The sequence below is a fragment of the Chlorocebus sabaeus genome, chromosome 21 (genome assembly GCF_047675955.1).
Source record: "Chlorocebus sabaeus isolate Y175 chromosome 21, mChlSab1.0.hap1, whole genome shotgun sequence".
In the NCBI taxonomy this organism is placed as follows: domain Eukaryota; kingdom Metazoa; phylum Chordata; class Mammalia; order Primates; family Cercopithecidae; genus Chlorocebus; species Chlorocebus sabaeus.
In genome coordinates this window covers 50291657-50317322 of record NC_132924.1, presented here as the reverse complement: position 1 = coordinate 50317322, position 25666 = coordinate 50291657, and the positions used below count along the sequence as shown (strand labels likewise).

General features: G+C 36.8%; 1 protein-coding gene across 1 annotated transcript in view; it reads right to left on the bottom strand.

The window, feature by feature from the left end:
- THSD7A (thrombospondin type 1 domain containing 7A) overlaps nt 1-25666 on the bottom strand; it is a 486308-nt gene that overhangs the window by 182278 nt on the left and 278364 nt on the right. Inside the window, exons 5-6 of the mRNA XM_007982032.3 lie at nt 8021-8176; nt 6495-6707 (exon numbers count right to left, since the gene is read on the bottom strand). Coding sequence (XP_007980223.3) covers nt 6495-6707; nt 8021-8176 — 369 coding nt within the window. The remainder of the gene's footprint in view (nt 1-6494; nt 6708-8020; nt 8177-25666) is intronic.

Sequence of the window (25666 nt, the reverse complement as noted above, 5' to 3'; positions counted from 1 at the left end):
GGATTGCTTGCACCCAGGAATTCAAGACCAACTTGGGCAACACAGTGAGACCACATCTCTAAAAGGAAATAAAGAGAAAATTGGTTGCTCTGTGTTGTGTTACGGCACCCACCACCTATGACAAAGTAAACTGCTATTCTATATTTGTCATTTGAAGTGGTAGCTAACATTCAGTGGGGAATTTGTATCACTAAGTGGTAAATAATTATTTACTCAATTTTTATCTGACATCTCTGCTGAATCTACCCTACTTTAAAAAGAAAACAAAATTATTTAGAAAAATCTACTGTTTGCTACAACACTGCCATTTAAAAGAACAAAGAACATTGGCTCAACGCTGATGGTTTTTTTAAAAAAGCATTTTTTACTAACATATTCAAGTATATTGTAATACATACACAGACACATATACTAACACATAGCAGACAAATCAGAGTATCTGATGTCAAGTTTTTATAGTCTGAAATAAAATGGTGATTACGACACACCAACGTTGAAGGAAGACCTATTGCTTTAAATTTTCTAAAAGGTTATAATGACTTTCATCTTTACAACAAATTGAATAGAGTCTCAACCCAATTATAGGAAACAAACTCCTACAAATAGTGTTAGACAATCCTAATTGTAAGTGAGAGACCTTAGATTTAACATAATATCCAATCTAATTATATTTCAAACACATTAGAAGACAACATTCTACAGGAAGGAAACTTCTTAGTTGACTTATTGCTTAAAGTATGGAAAAACAATTCAGTTATAGGATGGGTTCTTGCGTTTAAAAGACGTTTTTTCCACATAATGGCCTTGTAATCTGTGTTAAGAAGTAGATTCCAGATCCAAAGAATGATCATGCATTTGAACTTGTGTTCCCATCTAGTTCCATAGATATTTGAATTGATCTGAATTCAGGGTTCTCACCAAGGTTTCAGAAGCAAATCTTATTTAGGTGAGGCTCTATTCTATACACATATTTTAACTTCTTGTCTACCACTCTCCCTTGCACATTACAATGTTCTTGTTTTCACTGATAAATAATAAGATATGGCACAAAAGGTACTCCCCAATGGAAAGGCACAAAAATATTTATAAATGTGTTCTTCCATTTTAAGTTCTTGAAAAGATATTCTAACATTTTCTAATATTAAACAATCTTAACGTCTGCTACTTGGGAGTCTTCAGGTTTTCCAGCCTTCTGAAGCTCCTTTTTGCATTAAAATTCAAATAGAATTACTTCAATTTCATTGGGAATCCAGGAACCTTCTAAGTGGCAGTGGACCAGAAAACGGCATATTCTTGTGGGCCCAGAAGACACTGTTTAATCAGGTCTTTGGTTCCTTTTAGTTTATACAACATTTATATTCCTTACCACATAATTGGATTTCCTTTTGTAATGGGCAGTGTTGCTGGCCAGTTTGGATCCCATGGGATCCCTTTCACTGGCTCTCTGCACCCATCTTTCAGATTCTGCAGCTGCAGCCTCATTCCTGACCTTAGGCTGATTGCCCTTTGACACTAGGGTTGTCTGGCCAATATGGGGAACTGGAAGTTTCTGGAACTCACTTTCTTTTCTCTGGAATTTGCCTCAAGTACACTTTCCTTTTGCTGATTTTGTTTTGCATGCTATTATTTTAATAAGTCATGGTTATACGTACAACTGTATGGTGAATCCTCCGAGTGAATCACTAAACCCGGGAATGGTTTTAGGAACTCAAGACCCTTTCTCGTTTCTACATTTTGCTTCTTCATTCCCCCCTTTCTTGCTGATTTCTTCTGGGAGCACATCCTTAATAAGCTTGATGCATCTTAATCCTTGACCTGGCCTATGCTTCTGGAACAAGCTATGAATATTCTGAATTAGTCAAAATACTAGTCTCAACTATGAGTTCTATAACTTCTCTTTTTCTATTCCTGGCATGCTTTGCTCCCAATCTTCTACCAATTGTCCCACTTACCTCTGTCCCCCTTCACACTGTTACTTTTTAATAATACATATGTGTCTGAAAAAAATAACTCAATATTCAGTTTATATATTGCATACAAATTGTACTATAAGACTTAAAATAGGGCACTATCTTTCCCCAACTCTTTCCACAATGAGTCCTGTTCTCCAGTGGTATAAATTTTCAAAATTCTTACATTTTCTTCAACATACTGAAATGATATGCCCCCATATTCCTCCTAGTTCTGACTACACGGAAACAAAGAAGTATAACAAGAACTACTTGGGAAAGAAATAGTACTCAAGTTTTCCCTTTCCTCGTCTTATAGGCAGAAACATATCTTGTTCCAGAAGGAAGAAATTAGTGGTAAAAAGTTGAGAAAGATTAAGCAGTTACATGGCAAGCCAGTGCCTTAGATACTAAAGTCAATGATATAGCTTGGATATGTGTCCCCACTAAATCTCATATTGAAATGTAATCCCCACTATTGGAGGTGGCGTCTGGTGGGAGGTGATTGGATCACAGGGGTAGATGTCTTATGAATGCTTTAGCACCAAATCCTTGGTGTTGACTTTATGATAGTGAGTTCTCATGAGATCTGGTTGTTTAAAAATGTGTGTCATCTCCCTCTTCTTTCCCTCTGTTGATCCACTCTGTCACGTGAGATGTTTGCTCCCACTTAGCTTTCCGTCATGAATAAAAGCTTCCTGAGGCCTCACCAGAGGCCAAACACCTAACAGTGCCATGCTTCCTATCAGCCTGCAGGACTGTGAGCCAATTAAACTTTTTCCTCTTGTATAAATTACTCAGCCTCAGGTATTTCTTTATAAGCAATGCACAAATACCCTAACACAGTCAACTTCCTCCAAGTGTTTTCAAAGCCAGTTCTTTTGATACTTTTGATCATATGTAGAAATGTACCCAAAAGAGTCAGAAAAACTTGCTTTTAGGGCTTGCCTCAGTGCTCATCTCCACATGTGTTTAGACACAGGTCTTCTTCAGCATTACTAGAAGCCAGTCAGTTTGGCATGGTGCTGAGAGTCTTTGGATAGCAGAGTTACTCCCATTCAAGAATGGCACAATACACAAGAATGGCCCTAGCCGGCAACCTTCATTACTCTTATACTGTATCATTAATAGCTGGGTAATGCTGACTTGCAATGATTTACTTCCATAAAAGTATGTTTGGGTTTCTTAACAATCGGGGTCAAGTAGGAAAGTGATTGCTTGTGCCCATGTCATTGGTTATATGCTAACTTTTACTAATGTGGGGAAAAGAAAAGGAAGATAGCACAGAAGTTCAGGCATTTGAAACCACTGAGGTTTACTGCTTTAAAAAATAATGCAAAAACAAAACCAAAACAACCTAATGACTTTTTTTTTTGAAATTCACATGGAAAAGTGTCAGTACTTGATATCTGAAATAGCACACATGATATGGAAATATAGATAGCATCATATTTTTTGTTTTTAAGCAGAGGACAAGGAAATATTTGATTTACACTCTCAAGTAAGGAATAATACTTTTTCCCCTTGCTCCAGAGTCCAATAGCCTGGCTTTGTCCTGCCTCTAACAAGCCAATTTAGGAAACAAAATATTCTTGCCTTGCCAGATTTACACCTTTAAATGAAACATACTCAATATCAAAAAAAATTAAAATAGGGCAGGTTTTGGGTTTTTTACAGGTATAACATCCTCTGATTCTCCAGATTACAGATCTTTGGAGTAGGTTCCTGCATTTGTGTTCGGAGACCTGGAATTGCAGATCTGATGATCTTTAATTAATGATCAATATTTGTTCTACTACACTGAAATGTTTCTCTCTTTTTGGAGAGTCTAATTGCCTTTTGTGCTCTCTTTTGTCTTGCAACTCTGTTACACCCCTCTGCCTTCTTCTCTGACAGAGAAGCTATGCAAAATTCCTCCTGGGGTCTCTTGCAACCCTCCCCCAACCCTCCTCCATAGAAGGCAAATGGAAAAATGAACAACAGCAGCAGCAAATCTTAATGATCACTGGGAGTCTGGACAAAGAATATTTCAGAAAACAAATAGATTTTAAGTGTCTTGAGGTCATTAACAAAGTTGTGAAATTTGTGAGGAATGTGTGAGCAAAAAAATCTTTTTATTATTTCTTCAGTTCACAGGCTTTAACGCTTCATGTCCCTAGTCAGGCTTTAACTTAATTATAAAACAAAATGTATAGCTGCAGCCCAGGCCTAGAGGTAGAGTCTGTACAACTAATCAACTTTAATTCCCTGGGCCCAATTTAATTACAAAACAACGTTTGGTGCAGCTGCTAAACACTTACCAGGTGACCACATGATAATATCGGAACAGTATTTACAAGTCTCCAGCTTTTTGTTTTATTCTATCAGCCCAATTATGTCTCAGTTTATATACAAATTTGACTGGGTTCTAGGATTCATAATAAAAAAATAATTTTCTTGATTTTTTACATCCATGTAGCTGAAATAGCTAATGTATTAAGTTGTACTACAACTAATTAATGTCAGGAAATAAAAGTTAATAATGGAAAAGATGTCCTGTAAAGGACAACAATGAATTGAGTATCAGTTGCATACTTACCTTTTTAAAATTAATTCTGTTTGTGATGTAGACAAAGCGAAACCAGCTCATGTGTATTGTGAGTTATCAATTTGCTTTTTAGGTTATAACATACATTGCCAATACAATTACACACATCTAACTCATACCTTTGCTTGCTTTTTAGCGTTTTTTCACAAGACAAGCTAGGAGGTAATATTTGCGTTGCAAAATAAGTTTTCCTTAACAAAATTAAAATAAGCCATTTATATTTTTTAAATAGCTGGCTCCTTTAGTCTACATAAAATATATTCCATTTTCACAAATACCAGGAAGACCATTGCACCAAGTGGACTAAATCTGATTTTTCATTGCATAACACTGAGGCAGAAGTGCCATGCAAAATTAACTTTTTAGCTTTTTGTTTCACTCAAAAACACTTTTCACAATACCTGAGACCCTAATTCCTCTATAGGTCTATGGAAGGACAAGAAAAATTGTTTGAACTGAGAAAAACGATCAAGTACTATTACTGAGGGAATTTAATATGACCATTACTGTTTTTACAGAAATTCAGAAAGTAACAGTATTGTGTAATCCAAATTCGGATTTAAAATGTGAGTAAGAGAGAAACAGAACATGCTTCTTTTGCTTTCTTTTCCTAGCTGCTAATCTCTGAGTGTTACTTCCTTTTTTTGCCTCTCTTTATTGTAGAATAAGGAAGAGCTAAAGAGAGGACATATCACAGCAGGTTATGCTTATCATAGCAAAAAAGCAGAATATATAAAATTCATCATAAAAGATCTGGAGCAATGATCTTCTTCCCATTTCAAACTCAAGCACTGGTTCAGATTTTACCTAATACTATCTTGCATGACTATATATTAGACCCTGGACAAAGACAAAAGGCTAATTTCTCAGTAATAGCGGTGTCTGCCAGTCTCCCACCCCAGAGAATGCCTTTCTTTATGACTGAACAGTGACTGAGTCACAAGAGGAAACAATTCTGCTTACTGGAAGAAAATAGGATGGAAAGAATTATGACGGTTACCAGATGTCCCAGTACCCCCAAGGGGGCACCAGAATGTTTCTGCATATGCTGTAAACAGCATAAACTGTCAACTATTGGACTCTGGGGTTTAGCACTCATGCTTCTCTGATGTGCAGAGTCATAGGATTCAAGAGACAGAGCAACCTTAGAGATGATCTTGTCCAGAGGTTTTAAAGTACGTCTGGAGGAGTCTTGCGGTTTGTGTGACTCAGGGATGACTTAGAGGTAAGGGGTTCTTCCCAATACAGTAGCAGTACTCTTAGGAAGGAATGTAAAAATCTTAGAGCTAATATCAAGACAGTATATTTTATCAAACAAATATTAGTTATAAAAGTCCAAGGTTATTCCTGTGGCTGGGGAAAAGAATCTTGTAGAAAGCCACTATCCAGTGGCTCTAGGACATTCCTAAATAGGGGAGTCCTAGAGAGCAAAAGGTCAGTTCAGGAACTCTAGGCTGTGATGGACTTCATGGATTGCGAGCCTGGAAATGAAATGATAACACTAAGACATGATGTCAGGGAGGCTAAAAGAAAATACTTTTAGAGTCAAGTCAACCAACGCTCACAACCCTTCTTTGTTTACATTTCATTTTCTATAATTTTTTTTAAAGTCACTTTAAAAAGTTACCTTTCCTTGTTGTTGTTAAATTTGGCAATTTAATTATTACCCTAATGATAATTTAATTCTTATGTTATATGATCTGTTCTGTTTGCACATTTAACATTATCTTGCTACTATTCATGGATCCTCTCCACTGCCACCATTTCATTAAGGACAAAAGAGAGAGGGAGACAGGGAAAGGGGGGGAGGGAGGAAGGGAGGGAGAGAGAAGCAGTTATTTCTACGTTTGTAAATGGAACCAGCTATAATGCGAGAAGACACAGGATTTTAATAGAAAGTAAAAACAGATATGCAGGGTTGGACGTCCATAAAAACATAATAGACACGTCTGTCTTACCATCACTGTTGATGCACACAACCTCTTGAACTTGCGTGCCTGGACCACACTCCTTTCCATTATCTGGCTCGCAGTCTCCGAGTCTCACTGCTTTCCAGTCATAACAGGCAGGCTCCTCACAGGGAATGGCTTCCAGTAAGTGAGGGCAGTTTCCAGTTCCCCCAGAGCCTCCAGTGGGCTCATTGGTAATGCGCCGCTTCCTCAGTTTGAAGCCTGAAGTATGGGGGAAAGAAAAATCTATTGTTACCATCAAAGGTTGAGTATTTCAGAAAGTTGAATAAAACCTCAGGGTAAAAGTTAGATAAGAGTGGAGGTAGAAGTAATTTCTGTTTTGAATCACTGGTGTATCCTCAGACTGTAGCTAATCTGTGGTCATGAACCATTCATTAAATGAGTAAGTGAATGGATTAATGAACGGAATGAAAATAAATGAGAACCTTTGGTTTTAGCTTACTACCGCAAAGGTAAGGCTAGAAATGTCGTACAGTACCTATCTCCCTTGTGGGGCATAGAGGAGTAGGGTGGGAACAGAAAGAGAGATAAATTTTGGTTGACTTGGAAGGTCTGTAGCTATAGAATATTCGAAGAATAGTGAAATTTCAAGCTATTTAGAAATATCGATTACCAGACAAAAGTGCTATTTTTCTTAAATCTTCAGCAATGTCACATGATTAAATTTGGAAAATGAACCTCTAAGAAGTTGGACGGTTCCAGAGAAACAATCTCTTTGAGGTTCCGTTGAGTGTAGACCCTCTGGGAATTTGAATTAGGAACATAAGCCACGTGGGCTCCAGTGTGAAATATTCGAAGTCCTGCTTTGTGCTTTAATAGCATCTAAGCGTTGCCCTTCCTGACAGTGTGTAACAAAATTAATAAGTCTATTTATTGCTGTGTAAACATACTAGAATCACTAGAAGACTGGCCTTGGAAACAAAATAGAAAAATGTTTTTAATCATGAGATCATGTGAAAATTAGCTCACCACGTCCACCATAAGAAAACCATTGCATTTATTCTATTCCTCTCTCATTTGCATAATACCGCTTTTACATTTTTTTCTTCAAAGTAATAAGCAGCTTTATTATTGGGCACTAGATATGGGTCAGGCACTAAACTAAGTGCTTTATTTTTATCTCATTGATTCCTTAGACACAACCTGGATGGCAGATACTGTTACATCCTTATACAGATAAGAGGACAAAGTTAACTAACTTATCTAAACAGTAAGGGACCAGTAGGTTTTTCCAACCCAGGCCTGACCCCACAGCTCATCTTAACCATTGCACTAAACTGTCTCAGATTCTCTCCATCATTTTGTCTAAATTAACAAGCATTTATGCCTATGTTCTTCTGTTTTTATCTTCTGGTACTATCACTGGAGTAGGTTTATTAATCTTTTGAAATTAATAGTCTTTAACCATTCTGGAAAATATCACAAACAAGTAACACAGAAGAGCATTTTAAAAATAATTCCTGATTTGATACAACTGATGGGTATAAAAGGCATGTCATGGTCACGTGACCTACCTTTTTTTCCTTGCTGATCATTACAGTTTTCATAAGTACAAGGTCCCCAAGCTGACCATGGTGAAACTTCACATTCAGTTGGACAAGGAATGTGGCACAGTTGTGTAGTATTAGGGATAGGGCCAGTGCATAATTTCAAGTTCACTGGCTTTGAGGCTAGAGAAAAATACAGACACATATTAAAAAAATAAACAAAAGGAAAACATATGGCCGGCAATATGATTTTTCTGTGTGTATGGAAAAGGAAAATCCTTAAAGAAGTGTTACCAAGATATCATTCCAATGCTTCTTGGCCACATCCTGAGAATAAAAAGAGAATGAATGGAAATAAAAGAGGCAGGATAGTGTAGTCAAAGGAAACTGGAGATGTCTTGCAAATTGTTTGATTACCAGTTTTACCACTAATTGGTCATGCAACTGATAATTCTGAATGTAACTTTCCAAGTCTGCAAAATATTCCTTAAGGTTAGATCTAAAATTCTACAACAATATTCTAAGAAAGTAAAAGAAAACTTTAGAGGACTGAACACAATAGGAGGGGGAGTATAGCTTTAACATATATGAAAAAAATGTCCACTGAGTAGTTCGTGGTGGAGCACTCTCCCATCTCTTTTGGTTCACAGAGATTGAGAGGTAAGATGAAGAAGGATCCAAATGGGGGCTACTCTCTGTACCACCAGCTACAGTACTCACTGAATTATTTCCAAGACATCTAAATAATAATATATTATCTGCATATGTGACACAAATCTAGTAAATGACAAGCTAATGGGTGCAGCACACCAACATGGCACATGTATACATATGTAAAAAACCTGCATGTTGTGCACATGTACCCTAGAACATAAAGTATAAAAAAAAGTCTACTAATCAGTAAGGATACTAATTTATAATTATCTACATTTCTTCATAAGTTGACCAATAAACTGTGGATAAATGTTGCTTGTCCTTGATTCTTTTTTGTTTTTTTATGCCTGCAGTTTGGCTCTTTTGTATATATTTGACAGTTAAGGTCAATATATGTCCATAGTTCTGGACATAGAACTAATCAAAAATGACTAACTGATGAAAAGATACGTAAAACTATAGGGACAGAGGAAGAGAATCAAGTTCAGCTGTATAATATCTGTCTATCTATATAATATGTCTGTCTGTCTATCTCCTGACAGCCATAGTTGCTTTTGTTTTTTAAAAAATTTAATACGTGGTCGGGTGTGGTGGTTCATGCGTGTAATCCCAGCACTTTGGGAAGCTGAGGTAGGCAGATCATGAGGTCAAGAGATAGAGACCATCCAGGCCAACATGATGAAACCCCATCTCTACTAAAAATACAAAAATTAGCTGGGCTGGTTGCTGCACATGCCTGTAGTCCCAGCTACTTGGGAGGCTGAGGCAGGAGAATCACTTGAACTTGGGAAGCGGAGGTTGCAGTGAGCTGAGATCACGCCACTGCACTCCAGTCTGGCAACAGAGCGAGACTCTCTCAAAAAAAAAAAAAAAAAAAAAAAAAAAGGTTATTATCTTGGTCACACATTTCCTGAATAATAGCTAATTCCTTTGTCACTCTGATAATTTGGTGAGCCCATGCTTGTAGAAAAAATGACTTAAACAGTGGATGCTTAGCTATTTCTCATTCTCCTATGTGAAAGGACTATCAAATTCCAATTGCATGGGATTGCATGTAGAAGCTCATAGAGAAATTAAAAATTTTAAACTATATTTTCCTAACTTTAAAGTACTATGTCTGTTTGTAGTTTAAACTTGAAGAAAAATTGTAAGCACTTTTACAATCCTGTAAGTTTTCACACCCACAAGCACAGCCATAAATGCTATCTAAAACCTATCACATTGATTCCTTACTGCCACAGTTTTTGTTCTGAAAAGTATTCTGCCAATTTTATGTCTCCTTTTCTCTACTAGTAGTACTTATCTCTCTCTCCGTATCTCCCCGACTTCTGCACCTCCACCACTCCCACACTCGCCACTACAGTGAAAATAAATAACTGGGCACTAATTGGCTTAGTATGAGCACAGTGAGCATTCTCACTCAAGTTCATCAGGATTGCTGTTTATGTGCGTCATTACAGCAGCCAAAGCCAAACATGATTAATTTTATTGCTTTCCAGTAGCAAAAGTGTTTGGCACACTAATGACAGAAAATATAGAAATAAATAGTTCACTCTGAATATAAAAAATAATGACATCAATGATAAGTACTTCACATAAAAATGGATTCTTTTAAAGACATGTATAGGCAGAAGAGTCTATACTACATAGCAAATTAGCTGCAAATTAACATAAATAATGATTTTTACTTATGGAAACTTTCAGAGTAATTTAAAATGAGAAGTTTTGGGTAAGAGACCTTAAAATCTCAATTTTTTTCCTTCAATTGGTGAAAAGTCATTTTAAATCTTGCTGCTATTATATTGTTTTTGAAATAATAATTTATTTAAAATAAAATTTACTGGGTATGAAATTGTGAGGAATCTTAGGGTCTGAATTTATTTTATATATAAGCTTGAAAACTTTAGGAAGCAAACATTGTTTTATTAAGAAAACAGGTTAAGTAAGATGGCTGACAGGAAGAGCTTCTCCCACCAAGAGACCAGCCCATTAAGAAGACCTGCACCCTCCAACCAGATCTTCAGAAGGATGGCATTGAAAGTGGACAGAGGGAGAACATAGAACCTGGGATAAAGAAGAGGAAGCTGGGAACTCTGCACTAGGCTACTGGGCATCAACATTCATTCTTGTTCCTGAGGGGCTCCTGGGAAAGGGAAGAATTAAACAGGCATGGAATGGCCCACTCTAGACACGGACCCCAGAATCTTAGCTGCAGGGGAACCCACTCCCCACACAGACATTTGAGTTTGCAGAGAGAGCTTATCAGAGAGTTATCAGGGACAGGGCTCTAATATGTGCAGAATCCAGAGTGTTTGGCATAGAAATAGCTGCAGTAGAGCATGGCCAGAGATGCCCATCTCCCAAGGCTCACTACATTCTTCGAGGTGGCTTTGGCCTTTGTTGACTGTAGGACATGAACACAGCATAACTTTCTTCCCCATGGCACAGGCCCCGTCTGGTCTGAGCACCCCTTATCTTTCAGCCTGTCCCAGGGTAACTGCCTGGCCTTGCCCACTTGCAGTAAAATCTCAGATGCCCAATGGGGGTGCTTTCCAGAAGCTGCTACCATAACTCCTTCATTGGTAGGCACCACCTAACCATTAGAGAGCTTCTGCAGATGGGCCCTCCCCAGCATGCTCCTGCCCACAGCCTTCCCTAACCACTGTGCCAGGGCCTACCACACTGCTGCTGCTCTGCTGTTGCTGGCACGCACACGTGCAAGCGAGCATACACACACACACACACACACACGGACCCTGCCACACTGCTGCCCTGTAGTTGATGGCATGCATGCACAAGTGTGGACCACATTGTCACCACCCCAATGTAGTGCTTTTGTCAGCACCCTCCATCAGAGTATTGCTGCTAGCTGACCTCAGTCCTTGCAGTACAGCAGGTGCTTAACCTTGAGGGGCCAGAGAACAAAGCCATGGGCCTGGTCCGAGGTCCCCAGTGTGCTGAGCTGAGCCTGGGCCACCTGAAATCACCCAGAAATGAAGCCAGTTGACCGAACCCAATTTATACCACTATCAAACCCTCAAGGATATCAAAGAATATGAAAGCAATAAGCCCCATTTAACAGACAGCAGTTTCAAAGATTTAAGGAACATCAGCCTATATAGATGAGAGAGAAACCAGCACAAGAACACTGAGAACTTAAAAAGCCACAGTGTCTTATTACATCCAAATGACTGCACTAGTTCCCCAGTGCTGGTTTTAAACCAGGCTGAAATGGCTAAAATGACAGAGATGGAATTCAGAGTCTGGATGACAATTAAGATCACTGAGATTCAGGAGAAGGTTGAAACCCAATCCAAGAAATCCAAGGAATCCAGTAAAATTATATAAGAGCTAAAGATGAAATAGCCATTTTAAGAAAAAAACAAACTGATCTAATAGATCTGAAAAACTCACTATAAGAATTTCATAATACAATTGAAAGTATTAACAGCAGAATAGACCAAGCTAATGAAGAAATCTCAGAGCTTGAAGAGTGGTTCTTCAAATCAAATCAGACAGACAAAAATAATGAAAACAAATTTTAAAAAATGAAACGTGGAATTATGTGAAATATGGGATTATGTAAAGAGACTAAATCTATGACTCACTGGCATCCCTGAAAGAGAGTAAGGAAATTCATTACTATCAGACCTGCCTTACAAGAGGTCCTTAAGGAAGTGCTAAACATGGAAATGAAAGACTGTTACTAACCACCACACACACACACTTAAGCACACAGACTATTGACACTATAAAGCTACTACAAAATCAAATCTAGACAACAACTAGCTAATATAATGACGGAATAAAATCTTCACATATCACTATTAATCTTGAATGTAAATAGGCTAAACACTCCACTTAAAAGGCACAGAGTGATAAGTTGAATAAAGAAGCAAAACCCAACTGTGCTATCTTAAGAGACCATATCACATGCAATGACACTCATAGGCTCAAAGTAAAGGGATGGAGAAAACTAACATATCTGGGACCTAAACTTCACACTTGATCAAATGAAACTAACAGACCTCTATAGAACATTCCATCTAACAACGGAATATACATTCTTCTCATTGGTGCACAGCACATACTCTAAAATTGACCATATACTTGAACATAAAGCAATTCTTAACAAATTCAAAAAAACAAAACAAAACAACAACAAAAAAAACCCAAATCATATCAACCACACTCTCAGACCACAGCACAATAAATACAGAAGTTAATACCATGATGATCTCTCAAAAGCATACAATTACGTGGAAATTAAAGCAACCTTCTTCTGAATGACTTTTGGGTAATCAATGAGATTTAGGCAGGAATCAAGAAATTCTTTGAAATTAATGAAAACAAACATACAACATACCAGACTTTCTGGGACACAGCTAAAGCAGTGTTAAGAGGAAAGTTTATAATACTAAATGCTCACATCGAAAACTTAGAAAATTCTCAAATTAACATAAAATCACACTTAGAGGAACTAGAAAAACAAGAGGAAAGCAACACCAAAGCCAGCAGTAGACAAGAAATAACCAAAAACAAAACTGTGCTATAGAAAATAATGTAATAAAAATCCACACAAAAAAATTGAGCAAACCAAAAGTTGGCTTCTTGACAGAATAAATAAGATTGATAGACTGCTAGCTAGAATAATAAAGAAAAAAGAGAGAAGATCCTATTAAACACAGTAAGAAATCACAAAGGTGACATAGCCACGGACCCCACAGAAATACAAAATACTCTCAGAGACTATTAAGATACCTCTTTGCACACAACCTAGAAAAATTATAAGAAATGGATAAATTCCTAGAAAAATACAACCTCCAAAAATTGAACCAGGAAAAAAACTGAAACCCTGAACAGGCATATAACAAGTTTTGAAGCTGAATCAGTAATAAAAAACCCCTACCAACCACAAAAGGGCCTGAGTAGACAGATTCACAGCTGAATTCTACCATTCATATAAAGAAGAGCTAGTACTAACCCTACTAAAACTATTCCAAAAAAGTAAGAAAGAATCCCTCCTTAATTCATTCTGTGAGGCCAGAATCATTCTGATACCAGAACCTGGCACAGACACAACAACAAAAAAGAAAACTTTAGGCCAATATCCCTGATGAACAGAGATGAAAAGTCCTCAAAAAATACAAGCTAACCAAGTCGAGCAACACATCAAAAAGTTAAACCACCACAATCAAGTTGGCTTTATTCCTGGGACAAAAGGTTGGTTCAATATAAACAAATAAATATGATTTATCATATAAACAACTAAAAACAAAAATCACATTATCTCAATAGATGTAGAAAAGTCTTTTGACTCAGCATCACTTCATGTTAGAAACCATCAACAAACTATGTATCAAAGGAAAATACCTAAAAAAAATAAGAACCATCTATGACAAACATACAATCAATATCATACTGAATGGACAAAAGCTGGAAGTTCACCTTGAGAACTGGAACAAGACAAGAATACCAAGGCAACCTACACAATGGGAGAAAAGTTTTGCAATCTATCCATCTGAAAAAGGTCTAATATCCAGAACCTACAAGGAACTTAAATTTAAAAGAAAAAAAAAAATTGAAAAGTGGGAAAGGACATGAAAAGACACTTCACAAAAGACATTCATGCAGCCAACAAACATATGAAAAATGGTTTAGCATCACTATTTATTAGAAAATTGCAAAAGAAAACCACAGTGAAATACCACCTCATGCCAGTCAGAATGGCTGTTACTAAAAAGTCAAGAAACAACAGATGCTGACAAGGTTGTGGAGAAATAGGAATGCTTTTACACTGTTGGTGGAAATGTAAATTAGTTCAGCCATTGTGGAAGACAGTGTGGTGATTCCTTAAAGATTTAGAACTAGAAATACCATTTGACCCAACAATCCCTTTACTGGGATTTACTGAATATAAATCATTCTATTATAAAGATATATGCATGCTCATGTTTACTGCAGCACTGTTCACAATAGCAAAAACGTGGAGTCAACCCAAATGCCCATCAATGATAGACTGGATAAAGAAAATGTCATAAATATACACTATGGAATACTATGTAGCCATTAAAAGGAATGAGATCATGTCTTTGAAGGGACATGGATGGAGCTGGAAGCCATTATCCTTAGCAAACTAATGCAGGAAAAGAAAACCAAATACTTCATGTTTTCACTTATAAGTAGAAGCTGAACAATGAGAACACATGGATATAGGGAGGGGAACAACATACACTAGGGCCTGTTGGGGGAGTGTGGTGAAGGAGAGCATCAGGAAAAATATCTAATGTATGCTGGGCTTGATACCTAGGGGATGGGTTGATAGGTGCAGCAAATCACCATGGCACACATTTACCTATGCAATGAACCTGCACATCCTGCACATGTACCCCAGAACTTAAAATAAAACAAACAAATGAATGCCCACTCTCACCACTCCTATTAAACATAGTACTGGAAGTTTCAGCCAGTGCAATCAGGAAAAAGAAAGAAATAAAAGGCATCCAAATAGGAAGAGAGAAGGTCAAACTATCTCTCTTTACAGATGATATGCTTTTATACCTAGAATACCACATAATCTCTGCCCAAAGGCTCCTAGACCTGATAAGACACTTCAGCAAATTTTCAGAATACAAAATCAATGTACAAAATTCAGCAGAATTTCCATACACCAATAACATCCAAGATGAAAGCCAAATCAGGAATGTAATCCTATTCACAATAGCCACCAAGAGAATAAAATACCTAGGAACACAGCTAACCAGGGAGTGAAAGATCTCTAGAATGAGAATTACAAAACACTGCTCAAAGAAATCAGAAATGACACAAATAAATGGAAAAACATTCCATGCTCTTGAGTAGTGATATGGTTTGTTTCTCTGTCCCCACCCACATATCATTTCAAATTGTAATACCACATGTCAAGGGAGGGACCTGGCAGGAGGATTGGATCATGGGGGCACTTTCCCCCATGCTATTCTCATGATAGTAAGTTCTCACAATATCTGGTGGTTTAGAAGTGACACTTCCTCCTTTGCTGTCTCTTTCCTGCCATCTTGTGAAGAAGGTGCTTGCTTCTCCTTTGCCTTCTGCCATGACTGTAAGTTTCTCAAGGTCTTCCCAGCGATGTGGAACTGTGAGTCTATTAAACCTCCTTTCTTTAAAAAGTACCCAGTCTCAAGTAGTTCTTTATATCTGTGTGAAAATGAACTAATTCAGATAGGAAGAAGCAATATTGTTAAAGTGGCCATTCTGCCCAAAGCAATTTACAGAATCATTGCTATTCCTATCAAACCACCAATGACATTTTTCACAGAATTAGAATAACTATTCTAAAATTAACATAGAACCAAAAAGTAGCCTGAATAGCCAAAGCAATCCTAAGCAAAAAGAACAAAGCCAGAGGCATCACACTTTCCACTTCAAACAGCACTACAAGCCTGTAGTAATCAAAACAGCATGGTTCTGATTCAAAAACAGACACATAAATCAAGGCAACAGATTAGTGAATCCAGAAACAAAGCCACACACTTATAGACATCTGATCTTCAACAAAGTCAACAAAAACAAGTAATACAGAAAGGACACCTGATTCAATAAGTTATCCTGGGATAACTGGCTAGTCATATGCTGAAAATTGAAACTCTACCCCTTCCTTTCACCATATATGAAAATCAACTCAAGATAGAGTAAAGACTTAAATATAAGATCTAATACTATAAAACTCTAGAAGAAAATCTAGGAAATACCATTCTGGACATAGGCCCTGGCAAAGATTTCACGATGAAGACTCCAAAATCATTTGCCACAAAAAGAAAAATTAACAAATAAGACCTAATTAAAGAGCTACTTCTGCACAGCAAAAGAAACTATCCACCAAGTTAAACAGATAACTTACAAAGTGAGAGAAAATATTGCAAAGTATGCATCTGACAAAGGTCTAATATCCTGAATCTATAAGGAACTTAAACAAAAAATAACCCCATTAAGGAATGGGCAAACTATAATATATGAATAGACACTTCTCAAAAGAAGACATACATATGGCCAACAAATATATGAAAAATTGCTCAACATCACTATTCATCAGAGACAATCAAATCAAAACCATGAGATACCATCTCATACCAGTCAGAATGGCCACTATGAAAAAGTCAAAAAATAACAGAAGCTGGCAAGGTTTCTAAGAAAAGGGAACACTTATACACTGCTAGTGGGAATATAAATTAGTTCAGTCACTGTGGAAAGCATTTTGGAGATTTCTCAAAGAACTTAAAACAACTATCATTTCACCCAGCCATCCTACTACTGGGTATATAACCAAAGGAAAATAAATCAGTTTACCATAAAGACATATGCATGTGCATGTTCATCACAGAACTCTTCAAAACAGCAAAGACATGGAGTCAACCTAGATGCCCATCAACAGTGAACTGGTTAAAGAAAATGTGGTACAAAAAAGAAAGAAATCATGTTATTTGCAGCAACATGGATGGACCTGGAGGTCATTATCCTTATTCAAATTACTGCATGAACAGACAACCAAATACTGCATGTTCTCACGTACAAGTGGAAGCTGGTAAACACCAACACAAAAGTAGGGAAAAACAGACACCAGGGCCTACTTGAGGGTGTAAGGTGGGAAAAGGGTGAGGACTGAAAAACGACCTATTGAGTACTACGCTCATTACCTGGGCAATGAAATAATCTAGACACTAACCCCCATGACTCCCCATTTACCCATGTAACAAACCTGCACATGTATCTCTGAACTTCAAAGCTGGGAGTGGGGTGGAAAAAAACATACACACACACTCCCAATCCCTAATTTAAACAAGCAAAGAAAGGAAACAGGTTAAAACATTGTGCTTTTACTTCATGGTCACTTTTTTTTTTTCCTTTTAAAAAGTTTTATTTTAGCTTTTGGTGTATTTTCAATAAATTAAATGGAATAATCAGCCACAAAATTTTTTTTTTTTTTTTTAATTTATTTATTATTATTAAACTTCAAGTTGTAGGGTACATGTGCACAATGTGCAGGTTTGCTACATATGTATACTTGTGTCATGTTGGTGTGCTGCACCCATCAACTCGTCATTTACATCAGGTATAACTCCCAATGCAATCCCTCCCCCCTCCCCATGATAGGCCCCGGTGTGTGATGTTCCCCTTCCCGAGTCCAAGTGATCTCATTGTTCAGTTCCCACCTACGAGTGAGAACATGCGGTGTTTGGTTTTCTGTTCTTGTGATAGTTTGCTAAGAATAATGGTTTCCAGCTGCATCCATGTCCCTACAAAGGACACAAACTCATCCTTTTTTATGGCTGCATAGTATTCCATGGTGTATATGTGCCACATTTTCTTAATCCAATCTGTCACTGATGGACCTTTGGGTTGATTCCAAGTCTTTGCTATTGAGCCACAAAATTTTGAGCTACAAAAAGAGAAATGTGATGAATAAAGGCTCAAGGAAGTATTGATACAGGAGTTAAGAAAAAATTACTTAGGCAGATAGTGAGGGTACAGAAGTCCTTGATAAGGTTTCCATTTTAATGAAAAGCAGCCTCAAATCATTTTCCTTTTTAACAAAGAACAGCCTATAAAACTGAGCTGCAGACATAGAAGCTAGCGGTTGTACCAATCATGTTTAAAATGGCAGCCCCATCTTCCCTTCTCTTTATCAGTCCCCTACGCGTACAGTAAGGAGCAGACAAGATGGTACCGATCAACAGGAGAGTTCATTTGCATAATAAGATTAGGACTGAGAGGCCAGACTTCCCATAAGCTATGTAAACATCACACCTAATCAAACCAATCTGTGAGCCCTGTGTAAATCAGACACTGCCTCCTCAAACCTGACTATAAAATCCAGCACATCCCCCGCCCTCGGGTCTTTTCCACTCAGATACCCCTCTCTCTCTAAAGAGGGAGATGTTTCTCTTTCTCTTCTCTTCTGCCTATTGAACTTCCACTCCTAAACTCATGTATATCTGTGTCCTAAATTTTCCTGGCACGAGACAACAAATCCCAGGGTATATACCCCAGACGACATAGCTGCTTCAGTACTGCTGAAACAAAGTGTTCCTGAGGGTTGCTCAGCTGCTAAGCCCATCAAATCAACACTGACATAATTCTCAAGAAATGATTTCTACTTACAGTTGTCCCTGTGTACACATAAGCTTTTTTTCATTAATCAAGGACACATAGGGAAAAATACCTGCTATGTATAATTCTATTCTTTTGGTGATTTTCATTATAGGTTTTCTTGAAATAGAGCACGTATTGATCAGTATAAATCATAGATCCTACCTGAGTTCCTCAAAAACTGTAAGACAATTACTTCTCTGCAATTGCCCAAGAGTTATTTGTAATCAGTGTGATTCAATGAATGAAGTAAAGGACAGACCTAGGAAAAATTACTGACTTTCAGTTTATGCTGAGATTTCGATTTTCCAGAAAGGTCCAGTTCTTACTCTTATATAACTTACTATGTAAGAAATGGTTCTTCATCCAATACAGATTCCAAAGAAATACATATTAAACTTTAAGAAGACTTCCTTTTGATTTCTCAAGATAATGGAGAAATTTTATTGTTCTTAAGTAATTTAAAGGGGATTTAAATAAATGTATATTCCATGCTTCACAAGGTCACAAAACAATGTCTAAAGTTTTCTGAAGTTTCCAAAATAAATTTTAAAAATGAGGCTGATGCATTTCTGTGGTTCTGAAATATTCTTGTGTTTTGAATGTTTATGGTTCTGAAATATTGTTTTGAATGTTTAAGCTCTACAAATGGAAAAAATTAAAAATAATCTTAACACTTCTTTTTCTATCCATATGGCCAATGAGGTATTCTGAAGATACACCTACTACGTAACCTCTAAATATAGTTTATATATCTTATAAATTGTATCTATAATTTTTAAATTAAATGTTTTGAGATAATTGTAGATTGACATGAAATTATAATTTGACAGCTTCTATATATCCTTTATCCAGTTTCTCCCATAGGCAAGATTGTATAAACATAGTACAATATTAGAGCCAGAATACTGACATTATTATAATCAATGCACTTTGGTTGTACAGTGTTCCTGCAAACTTCATGTCTACCAGAATCTCAGAATACAACCTTATTCAGAAATAAGGCCTTTGCAAATATAATTAGTTGATGAGATCTTACTGGCTTTCAGTTTATACTGAGATTTCGATTTTCCAGAATGGCCCAGTTCTTACTGTTGTATAATTTACGATGTAAAGATTAAGATGGTCTTAAATCCAATGGGTGGTGTCCTTTTAAGAAGGCCATGTGAAGGCATACAGAGAAGCACCATGCTTAACGAAGACAGAGTTTGGAATGATGCAGCCACAAGCCAAGGAGCACCAAGGATTGCCAGGAGACCATTTGTTGCAGTGTTAGGGGACAAGCATTCAGTCTTTGACCATTAAGTATAATGTTAGCTATAGGTTTTCTTGGGTGTTATTAAGATGAGGATGTTCTCCTGTATTCCTTTTTCTGAGAGTTTGTTATGAATGGATGTTAAATCTTGTCAAATAGCTTTCGTTGTATTGATTATATTTTTAGTTTGTTAAATTGGTTAATTGCATTGACTAACTTTCTAATATTGAAGTATCCTTGCATCGCTGAATAAACTGCAGTGATATAATTTTTGTTTCAACCAATTTAGAAAACTCAAGTGAAGGAAAGCCTATTGTATTTAGCCATACTTTGTTTACCCACTCTTTTTCCTTTCGTGATATTCCAAGGTTTCTTCCTCTAATCTTTCCTTTTTATTTAGTGAACTTTCTTTAGCTATTGTTAGGGTAAGTCTACTGGTAACAACTTCTCTTAGTTTTCCCTCATTGAGAATGTCATTATTTTTCCTTCATTCTTGAAGGATATTTTCTCTGAGTATTGAATTGTGAGTGGGCAGTTCTTTTCCTTTAGCACTTGAAAAATACGATAGCACTTTATTCTGACCTATATGGTTTCTGGTTCACTGTCATTTAATTTTTTTTTTTCCCCTGTAGTAAGGGTATCAATTTTCTCTGGGTGCTTTCAAATCTTTTTATCTTCAGTTTTCAGATTTTCATTATGTCTTGGCATGTATTTCTTCAGGCTTAACTTATTTGGAATTCATCCAGCTTCTTGAATCTATAGGTGTATGCTGCTTACAACATATGAGAAGTTTTTAGTCATTATTTCTCTGAATACTTTTTTCTTTTTCCTTTTAAGCTCTGCCCTCTTTCTCCTCTCCTTCTGGAATTCCATTGACATGAATGTTAGATCTTTCGTTACAGTTCCACAGGTCTCTGAAATACTTTTAAGTTTTCTTCCCTCATATTTTTTTCTGTGTTGTTCGGATTAGGTAATTTTGATTATTCTGTATTTTAGTTCTTTGATTCTTTCCTCTCTCCCCTCCATTATGCTGTTAGATTCATACAGAGAGCTTTTTATATCTGTTATTATATTTTTCAGATCTGCAATTTGTACTTGGTTCTTTTTTGCATCTTCAATTTATTTGCTGAAGATTTCTATTTGTTTCAAACATGCTCATAATTGTTGAAAGATTTTCATCATGGCTTCCTTATATCTTGTTGGATAATTCTAACATCATCATCTCAGTGTGGGCCGGTATTTATTTATTGTCTTTGTTTTTAATTGAATCTGGTAACTCCCTGGTTCTTGGCATAAGGAGTGACTTTGATTGAAACCCAGACATTTTTGTTTTATGTCACAAGACTCTAGATCTTTTAAAATCCTTTCTTTCTTTCAAACTGGCTTTTTATGACCCTGCTCCAGAACGTAAAAAGGGTATATGTGTGCCACATCGTTACTGCAAGGTGAAGGCAAAAGTCCAGGTTTCTTATTTAATCTCCATTGACAACATGCACATGTATGTTTATTGTGGCACTATTCACAATAGCAAAGACTTGGAATCAACCCAAATTTTCATCAATGATAGATTGGCTTAAGAAAATGTGGCACATATACAACATGGAATACTATGCAGCCATAAAAAGGGATGAGTTCATGTCCTTTGTAGGGACGTGGATGAAGCTGGAAATCATCATTCTCAGAAAACTATTGCAAGGACAAAAAAACAAACACTGCATGTTCTCACTCATAGGTGGGAACTGAACAATGAGGACACTTGGACACAGGAAGGGGAACACCACACACTGGGGTCTGTCATGGGGTGGGGGTAGAGGGGAGGGATAGCATTAGGAGATATACCTAATGTAAATGAGAAGTTAATGGGTGCAGCACACCAACATGCCATATGTATACATATGTAACAAACCTGCATGTTGTGCACATATACCCTCAACTTAAAGTATAATAAAAAACTACAATTATCTATTTGTCAACTACAATTATCTATTTGTCAAACAAACAAAGAGGAACTTCTAGTTACTTCTATGTGGTTGTGTGTACTGGTTGCCCAGTTGTTTTCGCTAACATTGTGGGGGTGGGGAGCACTTTACCAGATAGCAACTATCAGTGATGGAAGTGTCAGTCCCCTACTCGGCCTTCTCTGACACCACCTAGTGGGAGTGTTGAGCAACTCATTACAGTATCACAAGGGTGAAAACAGGTTCCCATCAGCCCTTTGCTGATGTGGGTGAGGGTATGGCCATGTTATTTTTATGTGTTTTTGGCTGGGTAGAGTGGTTATTGTCTAAAATTTTGAGTCTTGCTAAATTGGTCTTTTATTTGTCCTTTGGCTAGAAAGAGCAGGAATTTGTTAGAGTTTTTACAAATCTGTGTCCACTGATGTTTCTGGGTTGTTGGCTTCTTTAGCTCCAACCTTCAGATGTGGGAGGTAAAAAGAAAACCAAGGGAACTAATCACTTTGTCATTTTTGGGCCTTGACATATCCAGCTTATCTGCCTTCTTGTCTCCAACTTTCAAAGTCTTTTTACGGTTTGTTTTCTATACAAATTCCAGGGAATATTTTTTAAGTTAGTGGCAAATATAGGACAAAGTACATCTCCTCTGTCTTTCTGAAAGTTGAAGTCTGTGTCTTGTTTTAAAAATAAAGCCTTTTATTATACAACTGGGATCATAAGAAAAATCCTCAGAGGACCCCGAAAATCTACAACATAAACCCAATCTACTGTAGTACCACAGTCCTAAATATGGCCTGTCTCCTGGTGAATACTAATCCCAAGTCACAGAATTTTCTGTTTTAATGGGCTACTGGGAAACCTAGCATTGCATATCCAGGGATCTTTAATTATCAGGGGCAAAGGAAGTCATTTTCAGAGAGAAAATGGAAGTTTTACTATACTAGACCATAATTAAAGAAATTTCTAAAGAACTTATTTCTCCTAAAAAAGAAAGTGATCACAGAACTAGGGTCTAAAATTTCAGAGAGAATAGTGGTCAGAGAAAAATATCAAATAAGTAAAATTGAGCACTGATTGTAAAATAATAATAATTGGAAAAGTGTGAAAGGCAGAATGGTCAAAGGTTCTATGCTTTAATCCCTGGAACCTGTGAATATGTTATCTTACTTGGCAAAAGGGACTCCACAGATGTGATTAAAGATTTAAAACTTGAGATGGGGAAAGTGACCTGAAGTATCCAGGTGGACCCAATCTAATTACATTATTACTTAAAAGGAGAGAACCTTCCCGAGTGCATTAGAAAGATGAGATGGAAGAAAAAAGAGTGGAGAGACATCTAAGCATAAAAGGTACTTGATAAGCCATTGCAGGGTTTGGAGAAAGGGGCCAGGAGCCAAGGAATGTGGGTGATTTCTAGAAGCTGGAAACAGTCCCCAGCTCACAATCAGAAAGGAGATGAAGATCTCAGTCTTTGAACTCGAAGGAACTGAATTATGCCAACCCTCTGAATGAGCAAGGAAACATCTCCTCCCCTAGAGCCTCCAGAAAGAAATGGAATCTTGTCAACTCCTTGATTTTAGCTTGGAGAGATGCATGCCAGACCTGTGACTTACAGAACTGTATGATAAGGTGTGAAGTTAGTGGTAATTTGTTATGGAAGCAGTAGAAAACTAATACACACAGTTATAAATAATTGCAAGATAGAAGACCTAAAATACAAGACTATATAATATGTAGGTTGGTGGACGGTTATAAGACTAAAATACTCTTAGGAAGGTAAATACATTAATTACAGACTAAATTCATTTGCGACTCCACCTTAAAATTTTAAGGTAATCCATATATATATAAATCCATATATATGTATATAGGATAAGGATGTATGACTTGTGAAGCATGCAAAGTAGTGTAATAACTGTTGCAATAAATTTTAAGAAAGGCTAGAAAGGAGAAGCGAATAAAGTAGAAGAGAATAAAAGAAGATGGAAGAAATGATTGCAAAAGGCTAAAATTAACCTCTAACAGTCACATTATCAACTGAACAGGAAACTAAAAACTAAAATAGCACATCCACTAGTTTGTCAAAACATTTTAAAGTTTGATAATACTAAGTGCTGGAGAAGACATAAAGCAGCCCAAACAGACGCTGCTGGTGGGCGTTTAAGTTGTTTTGATCAAAATGTAAAATAATTTGCAATGTTCTAGTATGGTTGAAAAGATGTGCACACTTCTAGGTATATCCCATGGGAAACTATCAGGCATTTATCTAAGAAATATTTATAAGAACTGTTATTGTATAATAGTATTGTTTATAATAGCAAGTATCTAGAAACAACTCATGTTCAATTAAAAGGGATTAGCTATTAATAACAGGACGTCAAAACTACAGAGAAGTGGAAATAAGCTAGAGCATAATCACCAATATAAAATCCACATACATGTCGTCAGAAAGTGAAAAAGCAAGCCAAAGAATATATTTTTAATGATACCATTCACATAAAGCTTTATTTTACTTTATTTTTTTAATAATGCAGTATCATAAGGTTTTGGGATAAATGCGTAAGTCCGAGGAAGAGGAAAGCAGTCACAAATATCAGGGACCTGGCCTGACATTTTCAGTTAGGCCTATGACATGGTATTCTCCTGTTGAACATGAACAACTTCATAGGGCAGCATATCACATATTCTGTGATTATGATGGAGTGGGACAAAAAATAAGACTACATAATTTGTCTAAGCAAAAACAAGGTCACTGTGAGAGCCCTCAAATATCAAATCTTTCCTTCTACCAGCTAATATAAATGAGTTCTGCTTCTTTACCAATTACAGTTTTAGTCCCCTTCCAGTGTTTTCACCTTCCAGATAAGGTTTATTTAGATACCCAGTCGGAGAATTATTCTTGCTCCCTTATAGCATTCAATCCATGCAAAGTCCATTTATTGAAACTCCTTAAAAAATCATCTAATGCATTATTTATAACACCATTTCTGATATCCTTACTGAGATGCCCATGGTTGCATTCTCCCCAGCTCCAATGAGTAACAAACCCAGCTTGCTCAACTACAGGCGTGTTCCTGGTGGTTAATGGCTGAAAAGCATTGACAAGCCAAATATATAAAGAAAAACAAGGAATTACAAACAAAAGTTTGGAAGAGGGTTTCCACTTATGAATGGAGTGAGATGTAATTTGTTTAATAACAAACAGATGATGGTGTTTACTACATGCCAGGAAATGTTACACTGTTCCAAGTGCTTAACAGATAATAAGTTATTGAATTCTTACAAAACCCATGAGGTAGGTATTCCAGTTATCCCCACATATGGAAACTGAGTATGAAGTTGCCCTCAATTACATAGCTAGAAAGTATAGATTTCAGATTCACATCCAAGCAGTCCGGCTCCATAGTCTTCAGTGTGTATGTACCACTAATTACTACTCCATATAATCTTGGAAGGGTACATGATGGGGTTTCAATAATAAATGTCTAGCTAAATACACAGGCACACACATATGCATATTTAACATAGGTCATAATTAAAAATAAATTTAATGAGGGTTGTTAATACAGTGTCATAGTAACTTAATATATCTGAGGCTATCAAGATAATCACATATCAACCCTAGTGGTCTATCAGTGAAAATTATTCTGACTTTTGTGCTACAGT